Source organism: Martes martes (genome assembly GCF_963455335.1).
Source record: "Martes martes genome assembly, chromosome: 7".
In the NCBI taxonomy this organism is placed as follows: Eukaryota; Metazoa; Chordata; class Mammalia; order Carnivora; family Mustelidae; genus Martes; species Martes martes.
In genome coordinates this window covers 127,414,373-127,437,769 of record NC_137894.1, presented here as the reverse complement: position 1 = coordinate 127,437,769, position 23,397 = coordinate 127,414,373, and the positions used below count along the sequence as shown (strand labels likewise).

The window sequence follows — 23,397 nt, the reverse complement described above, 5'->3', positions numbered from 1 at the left end:
GCGACCACAGGTCGCAGAGGTCCTCGATCTAAAGATGGCTGCCTCTGCAGTGAAGGGTGCTGTGGCGCTGCGAACGAGTGTTAGCCGGCCCGTGGCTTTTGTCAGAAAAATCCCCTGGACCGCGGCCTCGAGTGAGTGATGGAGACGTGTTAGGGGTTGAAGTTTTAGGTACAAGCGATCCTCAAAAGCACTGCTTTCGGCGGAATGCGTGTCAGCGTGGTGGCTGGATTAAGAGCTGTGGTTCCTGAGCAAGCCAGTGAGCAGAAATAAAAAAAAATTTTTTTCAATGAATCGTGTAGGGATACCCCTTGAGATTTTGCGGCACGTATTCAGGGTCTCCTGCCTTTCCATTGTGGTTCGGTGGAACGGTTCGTTACTTGAAAACTTTAAGATTTACGATTTAGAAGGGATTATTTTGACAGCGGTGTGGAGGGTGGATTCAAACTGGCAAGACTGAAGGCGAGGAGACTCATTAAAAGGCAATTTCAATAATTTAGTCCAGACGAGGACCTGAAATAGGGTAGTGGTAGAAAGGGGGTCAGATCCACTTATGTTAACAAAACAAAGTCAACGGCTTTTCGCGATGGCTTGAGTGGGGTAGGAGTAGGGAATGAGGGAAAGGGAAGAACGAATTCCAGGTTTTTAGCGTTGGTGAATATCGTGGTTAAATGTAGGGGAAGCAGATTAAAGAAGATGAGGAGTAAAGTTTAAATGTGTTGAGTTTGAGAAAAACCTGTGAAGTCTCCGTCAGGCAGTTGGACAGAGGAGATGGTGTATCATTTATTGAGAAACGTCCTTTGAAGCCATGCTGCCTAGGTTAGAATTCCACCTCGGCCATTTAATAGTTGTGTAACCTAACAGGAGGTAATTTGGGAAAAGGGCTCATTGTTTCTCAGTTTCATCTATGAAATGGAGTCAGTGATACCTTCTTGATAGGACTTTTGATTGGGTTAAGTGAGTTTATATGTAAACCACTTAGACTTGTGCTAGACACAGACTAAGTACTCAAAAAATGATAGTTGTTTTCGTGATTACTATAATCACTATAAGCTTATGGGAGAGGCCTAGGCTGGAGATAGAGGGTTGGGAGTAATCAGTATTGAAATCTCTCATCAACATTGATTTTTGTCAGTTGCACTTTTGAAAAAAGGTTTTTACATTTGCTTTCCAAAAAATAAAAATCCACGGTCACTTTTATAGGTATTCATGTGTCAGGTCATCTCCTTTAAACAAAAGAATGGAAATAGGATTACTCACTTTTTAGCCTTTGTGGCCCTGGTGTGAGTAGTAGAATGGGAAATAGATTGTTTTGGGCCCCACCTTCTTAATATGTAGCAGATGAAGATCTAGGCAGTACAATGTCTTGCTTAGGCCCTGTGAAACTGTGTAAAAGCTACGGGATTTCACCATCATCCTGCAGTTGCAAGTTTCCAGACCATAATGGGTTGGTTTAAAACTCATAAAAAGAGTGTAACATACAATTTTGAAGCAGTCTCTCTTGGTTCATTTATACATTCAGCAAATATTTCAGGAGTATTTGTTTGAGGATGACATTGTTCTAGGTGCTTGCAGCAGTTTTTCCTTAACAGTTATAGGTAATTTGGGAAGATGGTTACCTTCCAGAGCTTGTTTGTTTGGGAAGTAGATGTTTTCTAGAACTTTTAATACCTTGTTTAAGACATGCATATTTAACACTATTTTGTTTAGTGTTAAACAAACAACATGTTCGTCCTGGTGCTGATCTATGAGGTCCTGAATTTGCCAAATGGTTTGACCAACTATTAGAGTGCTTCTGAAATTTAGTCTGTGTGGGTTGTTGACAGATTACTAGGCATTTTTTCATTCAGCAGGTACTGCCCTACTGTTGTCAGTTACTGTTGACATAGTGGACTCAACACTCAGGGAGTTTATGGTGTAGTGGTGAGGGTGAGGAGACTTATAGCAGATACAGGCAGTTGTTGAACCCGTGAAGTTTAGATGAACTAGGGGGAAATAACCCAGTAATGTGAAATATTAATCAGGGAAAGTATAAGCACTGTAGTTCAGAAGAGATCAGGTAGTTTTTGATCTTTAAGATTATCTACTATGCATCTCTGAGGCCTCACAACGGCAGTACATTGCCTTGTATGGCAGTAGAAGCCCAATAAAATGGTATTTGGCTATATTTGGCCTGGGTCCTGAAAGATAGTTACAATTTAGGCAGGAGGAGATAAGATTACTGACATAGCAAGGGGAAAGAATCACAGGCTAAGGTGGGAATCCGTAGGACGCATACATAGAGTTTCATTTGCTGTACTAGAGAGTAACTATGGGCCAGCAATAGGTAATAAGGCAGGAAGGGTAAGTAGGGTCATCTCAACAAATTCTAGAGTGTCAACTATTTAACAGAGTGTAAACTTTATGAAAGGGAAGTAAACTGAGCTTTTATTTGAAAATCTCTAATCTGGCTGGCAAGATACTGTATTTTAACTATCTGTCTTGTGTGTGAGTTTCTCACAGGGATTATTATCCATGTACCTAGTACAGTAGCTGATGAAGACAGTCATCTGCTGGGAGTAATGACTACAGTCGACTCAGCAGTTTATTTGCATATGCCCACACCCCATCATTTCCCCTCATCTCTGGTACATTGCAGCTTTATACAGATGGTTGCTGACTTACTATGGTTTGATTTAGTTTTTTGACTTTACAGTCAAAAAGTGATAGGTGAAAGTAATAGGCATTCTGTTTGATTTCTGTTTGATAAGCATTCTGTTTGATTTTTTTTCCCCCATGCTAGTGATAGGCAGTATGATGCTCTCTTGGGTTAGGAGCAGCATCAGCAAGGGGCAGCTCCCAGTCAGCCATGTGATCACGAGGGTGAACGACTGATAGACTGATTAGACTTAGACTTTTGTCCCCATATAACCATTCTGGTTTTCATTTTCAGTAGTCAGTAAATTATGTGAGAAATTCAACCCTTTATTATAAAATAGGCTATGTGTTACGGTTTTGCCTAATTGTAGGCTAAGTGTTCTGAGCATGTTTAAGGTAGGCTGGGCTAGGGGAGCCTGGGTGGCTCAGTGGGTTAAAGCCTCTGCCTTCGGCTCAGGTCATGATCCCAGGGTCCTGGGATCGAGCCCTGCATCGGGCTCTCTGCTCAGCGGGGAGCCTGCTTCCCCCTCTCTCTCTGCCTGCCTCTCTGCTTTCTTGTGATCTCCGTCTGTCAAAAAAAAAGGTAGGCTGGGCTAAGCTCTGATGCTCAGTAGGTTTGGTGTATTAAATGCATTTTCAGCTTAGGATATTTTCGACTTATTATAGCTTTATCAGATGTAGCCCCATCATAACTTGAGGAAGTAGTCAATACCATAGCTACTTCCTAAATCTTAAGGCTTCAAGGAAATGGAAAGTAGTTCCTGTTCACAAAATGTTTGGGGATTCTAGGTCCCCTTTTAATTTCTAGCTACAATCTAGGATGGAGGATGCAAAATACATTAACTGCCTTTTTTTTTTTCTTTTTAAGTAGTCTGTATGCCCAATCGTTGGGCTTGAACTCGACCCTGAGATCAAGAGTCACATGCTCTACCATCTGAGACAGCCAGGTGCCCCAAATATATCAACTAATACATTAACTACTTTTAACATGTTTTTTTCCTCCTATACAGGTGAACTGAGACAACACTTTGCACAGTTTGGCCATGTACGAAAGTGCACTGTACCTTTTGTGAGTATTATCTTTTTAAAAAAATGTTACCCTTTAATTATTGATCCTCTAACTTTAAAGATTTTATTTATTTATTTATTTTTGACAGAGACAGAGATCACAAGTAGGCAGAGAGGCAGGCAGAGAGAGAGGGCGAAGCAGGCTCCCCGCCAAGCAGAGAGCCTGATGCGGGGCTTGATCCCAGGACTCTGGGATCATAACCCAAGCCGAAGGCAGAGGCTTTAACCCACTGAGCCACCCAGGTGCCCCAGCTTACATGATTTTTAATTGAGTGAAGCTACTCAGTGTTTATTGATAAAATTGTGGGTGATATTGATTAAAACTGTAAAACAAATTCCTGTATAACAAATTATGACACAGGTTTTTTAAAAAAAAGATTTTATTTATTTATTTGAGAGAGAGAGAGGGAGAGAGAGGGAAAGCACAGGGAGAAGGGAGGGAGGAAGGAGGGAGGAGGGAGAAGCAGACTCCCAGCTGAGCAGAGAGCCTGATGTGAGGCTTGATTCCAGGACCCTGAGATCATGACCTGAGTTGTAGGCAGACGCTTAACCAACCGAGCCACCCACGGGCCCCAAATTACCACACACTTAATGACTCAGAACAGTACACATATATAGTAACTCACAATTTCTGCAGATCAGAAGTCTGGGCACAGCCTTGCTGGGTCCTCTGCTCAGGGTCTCACATAGCTGCAGTCCTGGAATGAGCTGGGGCTTTGGTTTCATCAGGGGCTCAAAGGCTCAGCTGGGAAAGACTGATTTTCAAGCTCGCTCAGGTTGTTGGCAGAAGTCGTCTTTGAACTGTGAGTCTGAGATACCTACTTTTTTGCTGGCTTTCAGCTTGTAGGGACCACCTGCAGTTCCTTGTTACCTGGGAGGTGTGTAGGCTGTCTCCCAGCATGGCAGCTTACTTCTTCAGTCAGCAGAGAAGTTTCTCCAGTCTGTTAAGACTGTCTTATAACACAGTCATGGGAGTGATGTCGCATCACCTTTGCTGTATAACTGATCAGGCAAGCAGCATCCTGTTGCCATCCTTTTGCCATATTCTTATGGTTAGAAGCATGTTAAAGGTCCCTCACACACCCAAAAGGAGGGGGTTATTCAGAGTGTTAACATAGTGAGACATGTGGACATCATGGAACTATCTTAGAATTCTGCCTCGTCCAGTATTGTAAGGACTTTATACTAGAGAATGATTTTATCATCAAACTAATTGATGGAGAGTATCTATTTTAAACTTTATCCTTATTAGGTTGAGTGATTTTTTTTCTCCTTTAGTGTTTTTGTATTTGTTATATTTTCTTTTCTTTTTAAGGAAGATTTAGAAATCAGTTTATAAATTTGTTCTACTTTATCATGGGCTGTATTTGTCTGTGGGCTTTCTAGAATTACTGAGTTGGGGGATGGGATGTGAGTACACTATAGTTCACGGCAACTGCTTCACTAAAACTGCCCCTTTTTTCCTCATGGCACTGAGAAGGCCGTGACAAAATATTAACCTAAAGTAATTAAAATTCTTAACTCTTGATTTAATGTTAGTTGCCTTCCAAAGATCTAATAGATTGATCCTGTTTAGTGCTAGTGAGGGTGTAGGGAAGCTGAAATTGTTCAGAAGTTTACTTCATTTTTTTTTTAAAAGATTTTATTTATTTGACAGAGAGAGACACAGCAAGAGAGGGAACATAAGCAGGGGGAGTGGGAGAGGGAGAAGCAGGCTTCCCACTAAGCAGGGAGCCCAATGCGGAGCTCCATCCCAGGACACCCGGATCATGACCTGAGCCGAAGGCAGACACTTAACAGCTGAGCCACCCAGGTGCTCAGAAGTTTACTTCATTTCTGAAGGGTATTTTGGCAAAAATCAAAACTAAGAATTTACATTTACTTTGATCTAGCAATTCCATTTTTAGGAATTTATTCTACAGAAATGGTGTGGTCAAGAATGTTCAAAGCAGGGACACCTGGGTGGTTCAGTTGTTTAAGCATCTGCTTTCAGCTCAGGGACTCTGAGATTACCAGGCCCTGGAATTGAGTCCCTCATCAGGCTTCTTGCTCCACAGGGAGACTGTTTCTTCCTCTGCCTGCTGCTCCCTCTGCTTGTGCTCATGCTCTCTCTCTCTGAAAATAAAATCTTTAAAAAAAAAAAAAAAAGTTCAAAGCAGCTTTGTTTAATAATATAACTGGACAGAACCTAAATGTTCATTAATGGGATTAAATAGATATTAATGCAGTGACACAATGGAGTTTTAATACAGGTAATTAAAAGAACAAGGCATAAGTATTACGGACACAAAAATTTTTCTGTAAGCTTAAAAACTAAATTTTTACGAAGAGGATGAAATTCCTGTTTGACAAACATTAAAAAAAACATTCTCCAAGGGCACCTGAGTGGCTAAGTCCATTAAGTGTCCAACTCTTGATTTCAGTTCAGGTTTTAATCTCAGAGATCATGAGTTTAAGCCCTGCATTGAGCTCCACACTAGATAGGTGTGGAACCTACTTAAAAAGTTCTCCCAAAATAGTAACACATTTTTCACCATTTCCTTTTTGAAAGCGTAAGCAAAATTATTTAGGACCTGGAGTTAATACCTTAAACAAAAGAAAACTTCGATTCTTGGTAAAACTAAGTAAAATGTTAACAGGAGAAAAGTTAGAGGAGTTTTTTTGTTTAAGATTTTATTTATTTGACAGAGACTGTAAGTAGGCAGAGGCAGGCAGAGAGAGAGAGGGGGAATTCGGCTCCCTGCTGAGCAGAGAGCCCTATGCGGGACTTGATCCCAGGACCCTGTGATCATGACCCGAGCCGAAGGCAGACGCTTAACTGACTGTGCCATCAAGGTGCCCAAAAAGTTAGTTTCTGATAAACAAATTCATGCATTCAAATCCAGGTTCCTTTTTTTGTTTTAGTTTTTATTTTTTAAAAGATTTTATTCATTCGTCAGAAAGCGAGCGAGTGCACAAGCAGGGGGAGCTTCAGAAAGAGAAGCAGCGTCCCTGCTGAGCAAGGAGCCTGCTTTGTGGACTTGATCCCAGGACGCTGGCATCATGACCTGAACTGAAGGCAGATGCTTAACAGACAGCCACCCAGGCGTCCCATCCTTTTTTTTTTTTAAGATTTTACTTTTTACTTACTAATTGACAGAGCAGCAGAGGGTGTGGGAGAAGTGGACTCCCACTGAACGGGGAGCTCAATGCGGAACTCGATCCCAGGACCCTGGGATCATGATCTGAGCTGAAGGCAGATGTTTAACTAAGCCACCAAGGCGCCCAGAAATCCAGGTTCCTGTATCTTAGAATGCATAGTACCTAAGTTTTACACAAACATAAATTTTTTAAGGCTTTTACTAACAGAAATGGCCATATGGAAGTAGAGGAGAAACTAGCTGAGGTAAGGAGTGAATCACCAGGATATTACCCGAAACTTCTGCAGTGTAAGTTAAGACTTAAAAAGTCACCTTTTAAATTTGGGGACAATTTCTAAAAATTTGGTTTGAGGGTGGTGCAGAGCATAACATAACTTTGTAAGAAGATTGATGAGGTACTGAGTGAATAGACATCTTTATATCTGTTCTTAAATAGTAGGGCTGGTGGGGTGGGGGCAGGGTGCACCCAAACACACTAGAATGTTCTCCGCATGTGCTGTGTATAGATTGGATGATAAGCACTGTGTGTTTTGCACAAAGGAGCGTTACTTTAAGTCTAGAGCTAGGTAAATGAGGGTAATATTTTTTTTTTCTATTTTTCATTAGGACTATATAATTATAATGGTAGTGGTGGTGATGAGAGTAATTTGTCTCCAAAACTACCAGAAACGAACTAGGTTTTGAGGCTTAATTTTTTAGTTTCTAGAATCGAGGAAGTTAGAAACAGAGTTGTTTCTTTCTGTGATCAAAATGTCCCCTTATTGTTAGTGTAGTTTGTATCTCGAATGACAGAAACTTCACTGCCCATATTTTACTTCCTCCAGTGGCAGCAGAAAAGCAGAATGTTAAGATTAACACAAGGGTTGACCTTTGGTAACTAGGAGGTTAAGTATGTATTAAAGCAAGGTTTTTGACATTTATTAAAATCTCAGTTATTCCGTTTGGGCAGATGAAAAAGTTGGTAGTTTAATTGGAGCTCATGGAAACTTTCTCCAGTTCATGATTAATCTTTTTTAAATTTTGAATTTTTAGGACAGAGAGACTGGATTTCACAGAGGTATGGGTTGGATTCAGTTTTCTTCAGAAGAGGAACTTCAGAATGCACTACAACAAGAACATCACATTCTTGATGGAGTAAAGGTAAATATTTTTCTGTATAACATCATGAGCTTTCTGTATATCCGTTCAGTAGGTCAGAAGTACGGAATGACAAGGACTTTGGGAGATTTGTAACTGAAGTTCCTTTAATATTGGTTAAAGAGTGGTGGTGGTGGTAGGGTGCCTGTCCTTTGGTGTCTGGGGAGGGTAGTTTAGGAAGACCCTTCAACAGTTAGCAAGGTATATCTAACACAGAACAGTAGTCTGCTTACAAGGTAGGGAGACTGGCTTTTCCACTTACTATGCAACCTTGGGTTAAAGTGATTTAGTCTTAAGACCAGGGATCAGGTAACATCCTTTTGACTTACTGGTGCTGACTCCCTCATAAAAAGACAGTCTTAAAGTGGCAATCTTCAGTTGGAATGCTTTTGCAGATACTATCTTTCCTTACAATATTTATTTGATTTCTTTCTTTTTTTTTTTTTAGCTCTACGTTCAAGCTCAAAGACCAAAAGTTTTGCAAGGGGATCAGACATCTGATGAAGAGAAAGACTTTTGAGACTACTACTACCTATTAGAGTAAACAAAATTAAAAATTTTGTCTAAATGTTTTTATTTGAAACAAATAGTTGCACCAAGCAAGAGCTTAATTTCCCCACTCCAAATTAAAACAAAACGTAGTAGGGGCAAACGTCATTTGGTAGGACAGTTCCAGTATGTGAACATCCTTCTACTCACTGTGGTTGGGGCAACTTTATTCATCAGCAGTCATTCTTACACAAAATATTAACCCCAAAGTACTAATGTCACAAAAAGGAAGTGGTCTTAATTTCATGTGTGGGGCAGTATGTTCTATAAATGCCAAAAGGTAGGAGAAGCACAAACACAACCCACTCTTTAAAAAAAACTAAATAGTTCAAAGAATTTTCCCCCTTCCCCCTTACTCCCGTAATAAAAAGTAGTGCTGGGGTCTGACACCCAGATTTGGTTTTTATCCTGGCCATGTACAAAGTGTTTCCCCATCTGATTTGCATCATTAGGGTTATGGATAAACGTTCATTGACTTTGAAGAGAGGTGTGTCTACTCCTTTCTCCTCTTCTTGCCTTCATGCTCATGTTCCTTGGGGCGGCTGCTATCTGATGGTCTTTTAGAGCCACCGTGCTGTTTGGCTTCTTCCAAAAACTTGTCCAAACCAAAAGGATCTTCCTCAAACTGAACTGGTCCTTCTCGGCCTCTTTGTCTGCGGTCTGAACCAGAAAACTCCTTATCGGGAACAAATCTAGGGAAAAAGAGAAAGGACTATGAACTACTTTGTTTTCACTGGTGCAACAGTGAAACTGCGCTGTCTGCTTAGGTACCTGTTGGTCTTTATTCTGGCTTCTAGGTCATCACCATACATGTCCTTGTCCAGATTTTTACTGGGCCTATAAATATTCTGGGCCATATCTTTGCCACCTCTCCAGGCTTGATCATAAACGTTGTAAATTTCATCTTCTCCACCTGCAAAACCACTGTCCATACCCTGTGGGAAAAGGAAATTAAATAAAAATGTATTATTAAAAGTTGGATCTGATTACATTCATGTAATCATTTCTAGCGCACATTTTCAACAATCTGAACTGCAAATTAAAAAGATCTTCATAAAAAAAGTCCATAAACTTTATTCTTACCAGGTTTGGTCCTTAAGTAAAGTGCTAATTAACAAGTTTGACCACTGTAGTGAAGTAGTCATTAAAATTGGATAGTATAAGCAGGTACTTAATTTCAGTTGTACAGATAGTGGCAAGAAGACAAAAGAACTATAAAGCATTTATCTGATGTTACTCATTTATTAAGTAATTAAGTTCTATGCCCAACATGGGGCTTGAACTCACAATCCCAAGACTAAGATACGGATGCTGTACCAACAGTATCTCATGGCATTTAGAATAATGGTGCTATCCTTCTTAACTCCCTGAGAACATCACTATTATAGCATGAGACAGGCTCTAAGAGCAAATCCTAAGTGAACAAATTTGTTTCATATATTTGGATGGTTCCTCAATACAGGGATGTGCTCTTTTAGAAAAATTTGTATCATAGCTTTGAAATAAGCTTAAGCTTGTAAGATGTAACTGTCATAAGTATTTGCCTATGTGGAACTTGCATGCCTAACCCTCCTTTGCTCAGGCTGGTAAGTTACCACTGCACTGTGTTTAAGAATACAACCTTTGACTCCTGGGGCTAAAACTACATTACATGTTAATTTAAAAAAACTGCCAGTTTTATCACTAAAAACTTAAAATTTTGAAACAAAAAAACAAAAAAACAACAAAAACCCCACAACCTTTGAAATCAAACGTTTGAATCTTCTATCAATTTCTAGCTAAACCACTGTTCCTCAATTTCCTCATCTACAAGTAGAGATTATGATGAATAGTATGACTTCACAGGGTTTGTATAAGGATTAAGTGAGATAATAAAAGTGAAAGACTTAGAACAATACCAGGAATGTAAAAAAGTACCCAATTAAGTTATTATTAACTAGAAGAGTGTACTCAAATGCTACCTTCAAATCTTAAAGACTCAAAGTCATAATAAATTTTTCCTCTCTGTATCCCAGTAGAACTTTATACTTCCATATATTTATTGCTATCTGCCCTGTCCTTACTTATACATAGATATGTCTTTTCCGGTAGACTCGAATGTTCCTTGAGGGCAAAGGCACATCTATCTTTGATCTCACTGTCTAATGCACAGTACATAATCAATGTTGGGTGGATTAACACATAAAGGCACTTCTTCGGGCCTAAGGTATCCTAGCGGTTAATAACAATAGATAATAGAAATCAGATTTCCTGACAACTAGTCTAGCACTTAAATTTAGTTTTACAGCTTCATCATTTAAAGATCTCAAGTTATATGTTTCTTTAGCATTAAATTTGTGTTTCAAAGATCAACAAAAAACCCAAGATAGACTTTTGTAGGATACTGGCTTTACTTTATAAATAAAAGACTAATACATTAAAACCAAGTTTTATCAACTTATTTCATTCATTTTTTAAATTGTGCCTTAAATTTTAGCCAACTGTAGAGGTCAAAATCAGAGTTGTTTTATCTTATGTCAAATAAGATGAAATAAGATAAAACAGTTCTATAAGTTATAACACACAACTACTAATTTTCTCTCTCACTATGCCAGCACACCTTAGGCTGATCCAAACCTATAATAATGTTAGTTTTCCCTGAGGACTGGTATTCACGTCAACACTTAAGACAAGCTATGTCTAAACTCCTGGTACCTTGGATTGGTTGAAAAGCCTTTGGTCATACTGAACTTCATTGGACGTTCGAGGATTGGGCACACCAAGAGCAATGACTTCACTGATATCTCGATTTTCATTTCTCTGTAGTTTCGACCTGTTTCAAAATACAATGTCACTAACAAAACTCTTTACAGACGAGCTGAATTTCGATTTCAGTACAACCAATCTCAGAAGCAAAGTTAATGAATATGTCCTGTTCATATCTTGTGAACATATATTCCCTGATAATTGCATAATCAGGTTGGCAGTTCTTATAGCATTTCAGAGACATGGTTATTAGAAGAGGTAGGGTTTTATAATCAGGCCTTCCTGTTGGCTGAAAAGAACTGTCAAGAGACTCACTCTTGACACGAATTCTTTAATATAAGCAATCACCTTATGGAGAAAGCATGCTGAGATATGAAATTGCTATGGTCTATACTTGCTATTATACGAGGACTGGGCGGGGTGGGGGGGACTGGATGCAAATCAGATGTATCATATGAATCACTGTCAACAAGCCAGAATCCGTTCTTTACCTAAACCACATTCAGTAATTTTATCCTATTAGAATTTTGAGGAAAACATGTCAATGACTGAATTACTCAGAATGATTTTCAATATTCAGATTATCTTAATGCCTCTGCTGTTCCAGTATGTATGCAATCTACATCGCAATGAAACCAGAGTAACTGTCATCATTTATTTTACCAGAAACTCAGGTCTTAAAATAATTTCTACAGACAACCTGATTTTCACGCAATCACAAGTTTACAGCTTTTCTATGTTAATTCCCATAAACACTTTACTGGTTTTAAGGGCCCAATTTATCTACAGAGCCATTTTGATTTTTACAACTTAGGAATTTCAGACCAAGAGTATCATTAATTGTGCGCTTTCACATTTCATTCCTCTCTCTCCTACACTGCACATTTACCCATGACTCTAAATTCAGATTTCCTGCTTCTCCATGACTTCACTTATCCAGGGAGATGAGCTATGCCATTAAATAACAAAGAGCACCACCAGCAGGAATCATCTTTTTCATGTTTAAGACATGACTTGAAAAAATGGATTGTATCAGCTCACAAAGTGATGAGAGCATGGACAACTGCTCATATGGAAAGAAAATGTTTTATATTTGCATTTAGCCCTCATTCAGAATTCAGTACTCAGCCTTTGGTGAAGCATAAACTTCACCAACCCTTACTTTAGTGCAAGCCCCATACATGTGTTTTGTTTGTTCCATGTAGGTCTGCACTTATTAGCAGTGCTGTATTAATTTTCCCAGGTCATTTTATACGGCAGCACTATCTTTGTGAATTTTAAGTAACTACTCATGAGAAGAGAGAAGAGGCCAATTTTCACTTCTCACAAAACCTGCTCTTCTCCCCCACTGTACTGAAGACAGCTCTCTGCATACAGGATCTCAATGAAGGTACAAAATCTTCTTCCCTGTCCAGAGGAATAGGCGTGTAATAAGCTTGTCTCACCACTTGAAACAGGAAAAGAACAGACCAGAACAGTCCTATCTACTACCTTCTTTTCACAAACATGATCTGAATTCCCTTTCCTACATCCCTATCATGCACAATTCTAGCTGACTTTACAAGGTGATGAAAAAGGATTTCTTCTAGGGACAGTTAATTCCTCTGCTAAGAAAAGTAAGCATCAGTGTTAAGAAAATAAGCACTGATTTAGTAAGTTATCAATCTAGAGAGGAAAGGGAGAGAAGCAAACTGGTCTCAGTGGACTAAAACTCTTCTTGAAGAGGTTCGCAAAAGCCAATACTCGTATTTCGCATTTACCTCAAATAGCACCTACCTCTTATCAGGAGCTGCCCTGGAAAGATTCCTGTCGTGCTGTCTCTCTTTTCGCCTGTCATGCCGGATTTCATCCCTCTCACGTGCCTCCCCATCCTCTGTGTGAACAGAGTTGAAAATTACTTCATCGCTATATTACCCATTAATATTTGGAACAAAGAGAATATTCTTTAACCCATGACAGATAATTCCATGGATTTCTTTATAGTCACATTCAGCCCTTTTAATTCACTTGCAATTAATTTAAATCCAACAGTATTGGTTTAGTTTTTGAATGTGAATTCCAGAATCATTCATGCAGCTCAAGTGTTTAGATGTAAAGTATACTGAGGGCTTTAACTTAATTTGAAATGCATCAAAATTGTAAGATGAACTGATAAATGGATAGAAAGATCAGCAGATAGATGATAAAGCAAATTAAGCAATGTTAATTGTTTTTTAAAAAGTTAACTGTAGAATCAGGTGGTGGAGATACAGATGTTCACTGTATAATTCTTTAAACTTTTCTGTGTGTTTTTAAATTATCCTATTAAAATTTCAGGAAAAAATCAGGTGTAAATTTACCCTTGTATCTTCAAAGACTGGCTGAATAAAGAACCTTTTGCTTGTGGTCCACAGGGGCTAGTTCTATCTTGACCTCTACCTACTGTGTTTATGTCTATCTTCATTTTCTCTTCTCTCACCAGTCTGAGGGGATACAGCTTTGGAGCCAGCCTGTCTGGATTTAAATCCTGTTCCTATGACAGATTAGCCATGTGACCTCGTACAAGTCACTCAATCACTCTGAGTCTTCGTCTCATCCTCTGTACCATGACAATCCTAGAACCTCTGCAAGGGATTGCTGGAGCCAGGATGATAAAGGCAATACATGTAAAGTGCTCAGAGCGGTGTCTTCCATAAGTGGTGTCTTCCAGTAATAATAATAAACATTAGTTCTTTTTAATATCTGGCAACACACTTTTCAGAATTTTAGCTAATTCCTCAAGGATGATTCTGTGGTTGTTTTTTTTTTTTTTTTTAAATTTCTTACCAGTGTAGAGACTTAGATATAGGGAAATCTGACTTCTAATTCCCTTCAGTGGCTAAGTGTATGTACAACAGGTAGGCTTTTATATCTTGCCTCACTAAGTCATTCATATATGATTCAAGGAGGTGGACCATTACTTATAGTAATTCTGGTTACTTCTCTATAGCTGAACTCATGACTCCTATGACCAACTGCCTGCTTGACACCTCCATCTTAAACTTAACATGTCCACAACAAAACTAATCTTTCCCTCCCAAACCTCTTCCCTTGCAGTCTTCCCACTATTAGCAAATGGCAACTCAACCCCTTCCTACGGCTCATGTCAAAAGTTCTGGAGTCATCCCTGACTCTTTTTCTTTCATACCTCTACCTAATCCATAAGCAAATTTTGTCAGCTCTACCTCCAAAATCCATCTGACCATGTTTTCCCTGCCTCTCATCCTCATCTCATCTGGATTACTGCAAAAGCCCTCCAAATGGTTTCCCGACTCCTCCACATGCGCATTTCACCACCTGCTCATTTATGGCCAATCATGTGGTTCTACTCAAACTCTTCAACTGCCTCCCTTATTATCTGAAGTGAAAGCCATGTCCCTAAAATGGCTGAAAGACCACACATGATCTGATCACTACTTTTCCTATTTACTTGAACTACTCTGACACCTCTTCCACTATTCAGCTTTCTTACTCCACTCCAGCTATAGCCACCTCCCTGCTTTTCCTTTACCACACCAGGTATACTCCCAACTCAGGGCCTTGGCACTCACTGTTCCTTCTATCCAGGGTGCTCTTCAAAGCCCCAGATACCTACAAGGCTCACTTCCTTACTTCATTCAAGTTTCTGTGCTAATGTTACCATCTCAGAAGTAAGGTCCATTCTGACCACCCTCTCCATTTGGCACTTTTATCCCCCTTCCTGTTTCATTTTTCCCCACAGCAATTATTACTATACTATTATCATGAAATCATCTACTAATGGTAATTAACTTTTCTGGTCTGTTTACACTCACTGGAATGTCCACTACTACACCCCCAACCTAACAGAAATCCTTGTGTCTCGAAGAGAACCGGCATGTAGGAGATGTTCACTGTGATCTGAGTGAAGGAACTGCTGCACTAGTCTAGGATTTACTAACAAAACAAACCACTCTCACAACTTTCTTGAATTAGAATTACTCTTCTCACTCTAAATGAATTAATATACCGATGTAAACCACTAAATAAAGCCAGAGAGGAAATATTGGCAGATTTAATGATTACAGGTTTATTAGACTATAAGACAGAAAAAGTGGATTATTTTACTATGTGGGAGAGCTGGATTATTCAGTTGATCTCATTTTTCCAAGTTTCAGGAAAATTAAAATGAGAGAAAAATCAAGCCCGTCATTTGAGTAATACATGATTTTTAAAAGTACATTACTCTGAACTTTAAAAATGTCCACTGTAGTCCCATACTGAAGGCCCTTCTTAAATATATACTCTTGGGGTGCCTGGGTGGCTAGTTGGTTAAGTGTCTGCCTTCGGTTCAGATCATGATCCCAGCAACCTGGGATCCAGCCCCACATGGCGGGGGGGCCGGGGGAATCCCTGCTCAGTGGGGAGTCTGCTTCTCCCTACCCCCTGCTCTTGCTTTCTTGCTCTCTCTCTCTCCCCCTCTCAAATAAATAAAATATAAAAAAAAAATTAAAAAATTATATAAAACACTTTCAACTGCTACAGCTCAGTGGCAGAAGTTACTCTTTCATTTCTATATTATTTGTGAAATATCTACATTTTCTTTCTAGGTGCGTATTAGCTTTGTGTGCAGTAAGAACAACAGTGAGTCTCTCAAATGAGATACGTACTGTTCACATTGTAAATTCAACTTAGGAAAGACAATGTCATACCTTTTTCCACATGGGTTTTGATCCCAGCTCTTCTTTCCCTGGCTTTCTGGGCCATTTCTCTAAGTTTCTCTTCATGTTTCTCCTTTTCTTTTTGAGCCATCTTTCTCTCTACTTGAGCACGCATTTCTACAGCTTCACGAGCCTGTTAGTAAAGTTGAATGTTAAATAAGACATGGTTGGGGGAAAAGTTACAGCTATCAGCCAACAGCCTGACTCAAGTCTGGCTTGAAAAAGCAGGTATAAAGAATTCAGATTTGTTACTGCCGATTAAAACAAAGATTCTTGTCTACTAAAAGAAAGCTTGCCTGGAAGACACTGCAAACTTACATTTTTCACTCTGGAAAATGTCTTAGTGGTTGAAACTATAAAGACCCCAATTAATCTTGCAACTCACTGTTTGACTAATCCTTTCTCAGAAACAACCCAAAAAATAAAAGTTAAACAAGACTCTAAAAAGAAATTTTCAGTATCAGTAACATAGCAAGACTTGGTTATATGCTCAAAATCAAGCAAGTCTATTCAAGATAAAGCCTTAACAAGAGATGATTTTTATAAGGGTGCTTGCTGCAATGGAGGAGATCTACTTTTCTATGTTCTAAATGCATGCCACAATGTATGTGAACTTATAGGTCACACAAATTAATAATATTAATGCCATAGGGGCACCTGGGTGGCTCAGTGGGTTAAAGCCTCTGCCTTCAGCTCAGGTCATGATCTCAGGGTCCTGGGATCGAGCCCCACATCGGGCTCTTGGCACAGCAGGGAGCCTGCGTCCCCCCCCTCTCTGCCTGCTTTTGAGATCTCTCTGTCAAATAAATAAATAAATAAATAGAATCTTTAAAAAAAATTATTAATGCCATAATAGTAAAGGACAACCAATATTATAACTATCATTTTCTATAGCTTTCATCAGAATGTTTATTTGCCTTTCTATGTTACCCACCTTTTGGGAGACATCTATATTTAAAATAGAAAAAATTATGAAATCTAAAAACAGTAGTCAGTCAGCTCTTTAAAATGAGATTAGGGGCGCCTGGATGGCTCAGTCAGTTAAGCATCTGCCTTCAGCTGGGGTCATGATCCCAGGGTCCTGGGACTGAGTCCCACATAGGGCTCCCTGCTCTGCAGGGAGTCTGCTTCTCCCTCAGCCTCTGCTTGTTTCTCTCTCTGTCAAATGATTACATAAAATCTTAAGAAAGAACAAATAAATAAATAAAAATGAGATCAGCCTAGTGAACACTGTTCTGCAATGTCATGAGGAAGCAGGATCACCAGTGGTTAGGGTGTGTGTACAAGTCTGCAAAGGCTGAGACCAGGAACAGAGCTGCAGATAGCATGTGCCATCTCTGGCGCACATGCCGCAGGTGAGAGCCTCTCTGGGAACTCACTACTACAGCTTAAACAGCAGTATCTTACGTAAGTCAAACCATCATGCTGTATGGCTTAAAATTTACAGTGATGTGTCAATTAAACTGGAATGAACAAACAGTATCTTAGGTAACCAAAAATGGACTTAACGAATTATTAAGAGCATTAAACCCTTTCATTATAAGAGACCAACCTTCCGATCAGCAATATAGAGGGCTTCGGCCAGCTTGGCAAAGTTCTCATTGATGTGAACTGTCTGAAGGCCTCTTCCATCAGCAGCTAGACGTTTGTCTAATGGAATTGTATACCCCTGTGTGACAGGAGGCAGAAAACACCAGTCATAAAAAAGCAGCAATAGATTCTTTAAAATTAGATTTAAATATGTCCATTTTGACCACCACTGAGCTGAAGTTCTTTTTCTTACATCTTTCTTCCCAATTTTGCAAGGGCAGCAGCAGCTAACGCTGAGGGTTTTGTGTGGAGGCCAATTTTAAAAGCACTTCACATGTGTGGTCCTGTTTAAACTTCACAGTAACTCTGGAAGGCTGGTAACATTGTATTTCCATTTCACAGATGCTACTATGGAGGTAGGGAGCTTAGGTAATGTCCCCAAGGGCACATAATAAATGGATGAGCTAAAATTTAAACTTGGGCAGTGTGATGTCAGAGCCCAAGCTCTGAGCAAAGAGTCTCATGTCATTAATTTTGAGTTACAATAAAAGGAAATCACTATCAAATAGCTAAGTAGTTGTGCCTCAAGTAATAGAACAGTCATACAAAAGTGGAACAAGTCACTAAAATCCGAGTATCTATAGGTAGTTTAATGCACGGTACTGTTGTAATGACTAGTCAGATTCTTAGAATACCATACGTTTTAGTACATGGAAAAAAGATAAAGTTTGACAGAAAACTGAGATTCTGTGTTCTGAAATTCTGCATGCTGTTCTCCTCAATAACTCAAGGAATATGCTTGAACATCCAGGACATTTCAGGCTCGGCTTTATTTTTTCAGATTTATGACTACACTCCCAAATGTTGACCTCTTGTCCACAGCCTTTACTCCTAATACAGGGAAGTGTTCCAGAATCAGTTCAAGATACCACAGAGTTATGTACACGTTAACAAGTCAAACTGGACCACCCAATAATTTTTTTGTTATAGGATGAGTGCATAACTTCCCCTTAAGAAATAATTTACATTTACCTACAAATTAAAATGGCCTTCTTCACCCATTAAAAATAGAATTATGAAACACAAATTGGGGGAAATGGAGAAATAGTGATTAGAAAATATATTTCAGGGGTGCCTGGATGGCTCAGTCAGTTAAGCATCCAACTCTTGGTTTCAGCTCAGGTCATGATCTCAGGGTCCTGGGATCGAGCCCTGTGTTGGGCTCTGCACTTGGGAAGAGTCTGTTTGTCCCTCTCCCTCTGCTCCTACCCAGCTTGCGTGCTCTCTCTTTCTCTCAAATAAATAAAATTAAAAAGAAAAAGAAAAGAAAATGTATTTCACATTACAGATACTGATACAGATACAGATACAGATTTTGCAGATACTTCATAACTCCTGGAAGCATTTGGTGCTTAGAGATATGAAGAATTTAAATAGCTTATGCATACTTTGTTATAAACAGAAAAAAAATGTTTAAAAATTAAAGCACTGAATCTATCCAAACATTTACTATTTTGTCATATTATCATATAAACTGGTTTCTTTAAGAAATAATTTTAGATACCAATTTCTAAATTTTCTGAATACTATCATTCATTGCTATGTTACTTTATTCTACCTATCCCTTCTCTATATGCTTCTGATAACTACAGTTCACCAAAAGAATCTACACAGTATTCATGTGACTGGAATACTTCGTTTCCATTACATTAAAAAAAGAAAGTCACATAAGTTGGGTGTTCCTTTTTGAAAACATTCAGCTAAATGAGATGCTGAGGATTTAATGAAAGTTTCTGAGGCTAAAACTCTTCCCTGTTTTCTAGTAGGTTCTAATCGTAGGAGACTGATTTTATGAAACTTAATTACCTTTGCATTTTTCCAGTTTGAAATACAAGGAGGAATCTTCCACTCCTGTTGCTCCTTCACAGTCATCTGAGTGAATGACAGAATAAAAAAGAGACGTTTTTTGATTTGTCGTCCAGCTAGAAATCCAAGTGCAATCTTCTCTTCAAAGACAGGTTAATGAACACTGATATGTGAATAGATTTAGTCAAATGTCAAAATTCCATTTATTTGGTAGGACTATATACTATGTTTCCATATCATGGACTCTAGTAATAACTTTAATATAAAAAATGGAAAATAATCTATAAATCTATTTTTTACAATTATAAATGCTAGTTAGTATTTTTCCATATGTAAAAGTGATGTGAGAAGCACCTGGGTGGCTCAGTCAGTTGAGTGTATAACTCTTGGTTTTGGCTCAGGTCATGATCTTAGGGTTGTAGGATCAAGCCCTGCATTGGGCTCTGTGCTAAGTAGAGAATCTGCTGGGAACTGTCTTTCCTTCTCTCTCTGCCTCTGCCTCTCTCCCGTTCATGCATTCACTCTCTAAAATAAATAAATCTTTAAAAAAATAAAGAATTGGTCTATTAAAAAAATGAAGTGACAAGACTTCTTTAAGATGAAAATTTGCTCTTTTAGTTGGATAATAAATCATATCTAAAAAATGGCACTGAGATTATCAGAGGCCTATTAATTCCTCACTTTCTCTAATTATAATATCCTGCTTGTCAAATAGCAGACCCTGCTCATCCCATTTAAAGGAGGGGTTAGGTTAATAACATGAAAACTAATGGCTAACATTTTACACACATTCTCATAAGCACTCTGGAACTACACATTATAGTCCTGAGTGGGTCCCCATTTGATCTTGAAAATCAAATCTAAAAAACAGTAAGCGTGACAAAATGTACCTGTATAGGCATCTAGACTTTGTTCTACAGGAGGTTATTTATAAAATTAATAATCATGAGTGCAAAAAAGGATGTTAGACTATAGTAAAGATTACCTTTCGGCTAGGAGAATGCATGACAGGTGCAGGAGGAGAAGGTGGTCCTCGGGGAATCTTCTTATTGATCCTGAAGGATAAATCAAAGCACAACCAGAGGGTGTTAGACATTTTTCCATTTTGGTTACTATGTCTCAAGTTTCCCCTTCCCATTTTTATAAAGCTTCAAACATATACGAAAACAAATAGAGTATATAATGAATGTTCATCTATCATACCTCGGTTACTGAGCTTCCACAACTGTTAAAACATGGCCAACCTTGTCATCATTACTACCCACCTCACCTCCACAATATCACCATCATTTCATAAGGTAATATACTTTTGTTTTTTCTTTTTCTTTTTTTTTTCAATAGGGTTCACCATTTTTTTTTAAAGATTTTATTTATTTATTTGACAGAGAGAGATGACAAGTAGACAGAGAGGCGGGCAGAGAGAGAGAGGGAAGCAGGCTCCCCGTTGAGCAGAGAGCCCGACGCGGGACTCGATCCCAGGACCCTGAGATCATGACCTGAGCCGAAGGCAGCGGCTTAACCCACTGAGCCACCCAGGCGCCCCTACTTTTGTTTTTTTAATGTAAGCTCCACACCCGGGCTTGAACTCATGACCCCAAGGTCAAGACTCACATGTTCTACCAACTGAGCCAGCCAGGTATCCCTACTGTTTTTTCCTTTTATTTATTTTTTAAGAGAGGGAGTGGAGAAGGATGGAGGGAGAGGGAGAAAGAGAATCTCAAGCAGACTCCATGCTCTATGGAGCCCGATGTGGGGCTTGATCTCACAACCCTGAGATCATGACCGGAGCCGAAATCAAGCATCAGATGCTTAACCGAATGATCCACGCAGACACCCCTATTTTTATTTTTTTGGAGTGGGGGGAAGGGCAGAGGGAGAGAGAGAATCTTACACAGCCTCCACACGTAGTGCAGAGCCTGACATGGGGCTCAATCCCAGGACCCTGAGATCACGACCCAAGCCAACATCAAGAGTTGGATGCTTTACCGACTCAGCCACTCAGTAAAACAGCTTTACTGAGGTATAACTGACATGCAATTAACTATGCATGTTTAAATCTGACACAGTATACACCCGTGAAGCTTATCATCATGATCAAGATAGTGAACATACTTATCACCTCCAAGTTTCTGCATGTTCCTTGCCTATTCCTCTTGTTCCTCTCATCCCCTCCGTCCTCCCCTTCTTCACCACAGGCACTGATCTACCTCCTGTCACTACAGATTAGTTTGCATTTTCTGGAGTTTTATATAATTGGAATCATACAGAATGTACTTTTGTCTGGTTTCTCTCACTCAGCATAATAATTCTGAGATTTGTCCATATTTCATGTATTCAATGTTTACTCTTTTTTATTAAATTAATTAAAACAATTGTTTTAGTATCAATAGCATTCCATTTATAATTAAGTGTCCCACAATTTATTTATCCTCTCACTTACTGATGGACATTTGAGATATTCTGCTCCTCTCACATCTTTTTAAGAATAGTGTTTTATTGGGATGCCTGGGTGGCTTAGATGGTTGAGCCTCTGCCTTGGGCTTGGGTCATGATCTCCACGTCCTGGGATTGAGCCCCATGTCAGTCTCCCAGCTCAGCATGGAGTCTGCTTCTCACTCTCCCTTTGTCTCTCCCCTTGCTTATACTCTTTCTCTATCCCAAATGAATAAATAAAATCTTAAAAAAAAAAAAGAAGAAGAAGAAGAAGAAGAATAGTGTTTTATTCTCACAAGGCTACCTACTTACTTGAACCTTGGAGGCTCCATTGGGTCTTTCTGCATTTCCACCATCCGAATAACTCTCTGTTTAGCTCCAGAATTGAAAGCCACTCCTTGTTGAGATGGTGTGTATCTGAAGAATGCAGATGAAACTAAAGGTGTAACTAGTTCAAGCTCAATAGGTATTTTTCTTCTGTTATAATTCTAAGCTAGACTATACTGTTAATTCCTTTCATAAAGTATTAATAGAAAGTTGCAAAATACTTAGGCAAAACAGACAGAAATGGAAAATAAGAGAACAGCAATAACGAGTTATAAGCAAAATGTAAATGAGAGTCATATCAGTTTGCAAATAATCCATCCCTGTCCATTTTCCACCATGGAAGGCACAGTGTTCAATTTCACAGATAAGAGGTCTAGAAATGGTACCTATTTTGTAAGTTTGCATTTGCAGAAGGAACGCCCCATAATATTCTCAGCAGGCAGCTTAGAATTAGTAGTTCTTGACTAATCATAGGTTGTAAAACAGAAAAAAAATAATAGTAGCAACCCTACAAGCTCTCATTTTTCCTATAATACCTATATGTGAATCATCTCTCTACACAAGGATTTAAGTTGAATGAAATCCCTCAAAATTTATAAGTATTTTAAAGATGCCTACTATTATATAAATAGTATCAGTACACTATTAATATCCTGTTATGATACTATTATTACATGTTATATAACTACTATTATATAATAAATTATGACATTATCAATATACTAATATTGCTTATACCATTATATAAATATTACATAAATATATGTTATATAAAGCCTATTATATAAAAATGGGAAACTATAAGCAATATCTGTGGTTTGGATCATATGCTGTAAGTAATTATTAATTTCTAAAAACAAAAAATATATTTTGAAAATAGCCTAACAGTTAATATCTTTTACTAGATTACCTTTAAAAAATTCTTTTGCTTTCAATAGTCTGCACAGAGTCAACAGACTTCAGGTTATTATTCAAAAAAAATGACATTACTACATTACTAAGTAGGACAGTGAAAGAACACCAGGACCCCTAATCCCCATCAAGTCCGACATGAAACGAAGCCTTCCAGGCAAGATCTTACCGAATATACTGAGCTGGAGCCAGTTTATCAGCAGCTCGAACTGGCATGGCGGCGGCAACCTTCTGTGATACAGATTTTTCTAAGGCTACCCTTGTCTTTTCTGTTATCTGAAATAAGAAATACCATATTGAGTGGTCTGGAAGTTAATAAAGATACAGAAAGTCATCTAAAATACTTATATATATTTCAA

At 38.8% G+C, this 23,397-nt stretch overlaps 2 protein-coding genes across 2 annotated transcripts in view; one reads left to right on the top strand and one right to left on the bottom strand.

Moving 5' to 3' along the window:
* The first annotated feature begins 5 nt into the window (after positions 1 to 5).
* On the top strand, positions 6 to 8,539 carry SLIRP (SRA stem-loop interacting RNA binding protein). Its single transcript, XM_080807637.1, has 4 exons — positions 6 to 131; positions 3,645 to 3,703; positions 7,875 to 7,982; positions 8,428 to 8,539. Exons 1-4 carry the CDS (start codon positions 35 to 37, stop codon positions 8,497 to 8,499), a joined length of 336 nt encoding a protein of 111 aa, XP_080663763.1. The 5' UTR covers positions 6 to 34; the 3' UTR covers positions 8,500 to 8,539.
* The window catches only part of SNW1 (SNW domain containing 1), a 33,633-nt gene continuing 18,772 nt past the window's right edge, over positions 8,537 to 23,397 (bottom strand). The window contains exons 5-14 of the mRNA XM_080807636.1: positions 23,208 to 23,314; positions 22,112 to 22,216; positions 20,352 to 20,421; positions 19,367 to 19,432; positions 17,523 to 17,639; positions 15,962 to 16,103; positions 13,050 to 13,146; positions 11,223 to 11,340; positions 9,300 to 9,463; positions 8,537 to 9,220 (exon numbers count right to left, since the gene is read on the bottom strand). Coding sequence (XP_080663762.1) covers positions 9,022 to 9,220; positions 9,300 to 9,463; positions 11,223 to 11,340; positions 13,050 to 13,146; positions 15,962 to 16,103; positions 17,523 to 17,639; positions 19,367 to 19,432; positions 20,352 to 20,421; positions 22,112 to 22,216; positions 23,208 to 23,314 — 1,185 coding nt within the window. The 3' untranslated portion in view covers positions 8,537 to 9,021. The remainder of the gene's footprint in view (positions 9,221 to 9,299; positions 9,464 to 11,222; positions 11,341 to 13,049; positions 13,147 to 15,961; positions 16,104 to 17,522; positions 17,640 to 19,366; positions 19,433 to 20,351; positions 20,422 to 22,111; positions 22,217 to 23,207; positions 23,315 to 23,397) is intronic.